At 45.9% G+C, this 2442-nt stretch overlaps 1 protein-coding gene across 1 annotated transcript in view; it reads left to right on the top strand.

The window, feature by feature from the left end:
* Positions 1 to 175: 175 nt before the first annotated feature.
* The window catches only part of THBS4 (thrombospondin 4), a 45355-nt gene continuing 43088 nt past the window's right edge, over positions 176 to 2442 (top strand). The window contains exon 1 of the mRNA XM_006913181.1: positions 176 to 314. Coding sequence (XP_006913243.1) covers positions 227 to 314 — 88 coding nt within the window. The 5' untranslated portion in view covers positions 176 to 226. The remainder of the gene's footprint in view (positions 315 to 2442) is intronic.

The raw sequence follows: 2442 nt of genomic DNA on the forward strand, positions 1-2442 counted from the left end.
CCCCCCCGCCGCCCCTAGCGCACCAGGTCTGCGCTGCGCCAGGACGCGAGCGCCACCCCGACGGCAGCCGAGGACGCTGAGCCCGCGGCTTCCCGGCGCCACGCACCCTTCACCTGCGCTTCCCGCCCGGGGCCCTATCCCGACCCAGCGCGCCGCCGGGGGGCACTAAGGCAGGACCGACGCCGTCGTCGCTCGCGGGCGCCCGCGGGGAGCAGGGAGAGCCAACATGCTGGCCCCGAGCAGAGCCGCCTTCCTCCTGTTGCACCTGGCCCTGCAGCCGTGGCTGGTTGCCGGGGCCCAGGCCACTCCCCAGGGTAAGTGGGCTCGAGCTGCGGCGGGGGCGACGGGCCCCGGGCCCCTCGTTCTCGGAGCCAGCCGTCCGCGCTTCCCTGGGCCGAGTAGGGGGACCAGCTCCGCGCGCCATTGGCTCCTGCGGCCTCGCTCGGCACCTCTCTGTCCCTCTGGGGCGCAAGGCAGCATACTGTGATTGGAAGCTGTGATTAGAGTACAGAATTTCTGAGACTCGATTATCCAGCATTGAGACCAGTTCCCTAACCAATAGTTTGAGGAATGCAAAACTTTTCAGTCTATGCAAAGACACGGGTTTACTTCAAAGCTGACTACACGGCCCTGGACCTCTGACACGCCCGGTCTGAAGTAGGGTGAAACCTGGGTTCTGTCCGTTTCGGCTCTGTCCGCCCCTCCCCTTGCCCCCTAAATTCTTCGACGCGGTGGGAGCGCCGTTTGCCTTCATAGGCTGAGACTGACATCCCCAAGAAAGGCGCAGCTTTACCCTATTCGCCCTGCCACTCGCCTTTTACTGCTCTGACTTTGCTCGAACCCCAAAGCCTCCTCTGCGAGTTGGATTGATCTCTTGATCCCTGAGATAAATAAAACAGGAAGGGCTGAGAAATCTGTCTTTCTCTACGAAGAGGTAAAAATTCGACAAATACAGTGATTGAAAAGACACCTGGATAAGCCTCAAACCCCTTTGTGATTCTGGGACGAAAATAACCGTGAGGCAGGAAGCACTTAAGCTTAAACAGAATTTTTTGTAAAGACCAAAAGGAAGAAATTATTTAAGTGAGAAAAGATCTTAGGGCTCTAAGTGGTTATCCAGTGATGACCTTCATCTGTTTGAAATTGGTGCGAAGGTTGATTTATTACTAAGGAAATAAGCTGGAAGAGACACACAACTTGAAGTAAAAGTTATTCCTCATAAAGCCAGAATGAAGAATGTCTGTGAGGGTGATCTCAAGTCCCTTCCCTTCCCATTGCAGTAATCACCTATTTAAACTTTGTATTTCACCAAATAAGTCATTTTTATTCCAGACCAGGCAACCAGAACTGTGGTTTCAGGGGATACTGTACTGCTTTTAATTTGGGCTGATATATTTGAAATGTTGTAGTCTGTAATATTTATTCATTGTGACTTTGCTTCTAGAAAGGTAAAGGAAGCTTTTTTTCATTGAAGTATTGACGTTACATTATATCAGTTTCAGGTGTACATGATTCCATAATTGTATTTATTGCAAAATGATCACCACAATAAGTCTAACATCCACGAGCATACATAGTTACAAAAATGTTTTTTCTTGTGATGAAAACTTTTGAGATATACTCTTAGCAACTTTCAAACATGTAATACAGTATTATTCACTATAGTCATGCTGTACATCACATCCCCATGTCTTATTTTATAACTGAAAGTTTATCTTTTGACCTCCTTCACCAATTTCACCCATCCTCCCAACCTTCACCTCTGGCAACCACCATCCTGTTCTCTGTATCTGTAAGCTTAGTTTTAAATTTTTTTAGATTCCACATATAACTGAGATCATCAGTATTTGTCTTTCTCCGACTTATTTCACTTAGCATAATGCCATCAAGGTCCATTCATATTGTCACAAATGGGAAGATTTCATCCTTTTTATGACTCAGTATTCCATTGTGTGTATATCATATTTATCCATCCATCTATGGACACTTCAGGTGTTTCCATATCTTGGCTAATGTAAATAATGCTGCGATGAACATGGGGGTACATATATCTTTTCAAGTTAGTGTTTTTTGTGTTTGTTTTTTGATAAATACCTAGATGTGGAATTGCTGGATCATATGGTAGTTCCATTTTTAATTTTTTGAAGAACCTCCATACTTTTTCCATAGTGGCTGTACCAATTTACATTTCCACCAGCAGTGCATAACGGTTCCCTTTTCTCCACATCCTCACCAACTCTTGGTGTTTCTTATCTTTTTAATGAGCTATTCTAAGGGTGTGAAGTGATAGCTCATTGTGGTTTTGATTTGCACTTGATTAATGATGGTGAGCATCTTCACATGAATCCATTGGCCATCTGTAAGTCTTCTTCGGAAAAAATATCCAGGTTTTCTGCCCATTTTTAAATTGGATTGTTTGGGTTTTTTTTTCCTTCTTTTTTT

The sequence above is a fragment of the Pteropus alecto genome, unplaced genomic scaffold (assembly GCF_000325575.1).
Source record: "Pteropus alecto unplaced genomic scaffold, ASM32557v1 scaffold20, whole genome shotgun sequence".
Taxonomy (NCBI): Eukaryota; Metazoa; Chordata; class Mammalia; order Chiroptera; family Pteropodidae; genus Pteropus; species Pteropus alecto.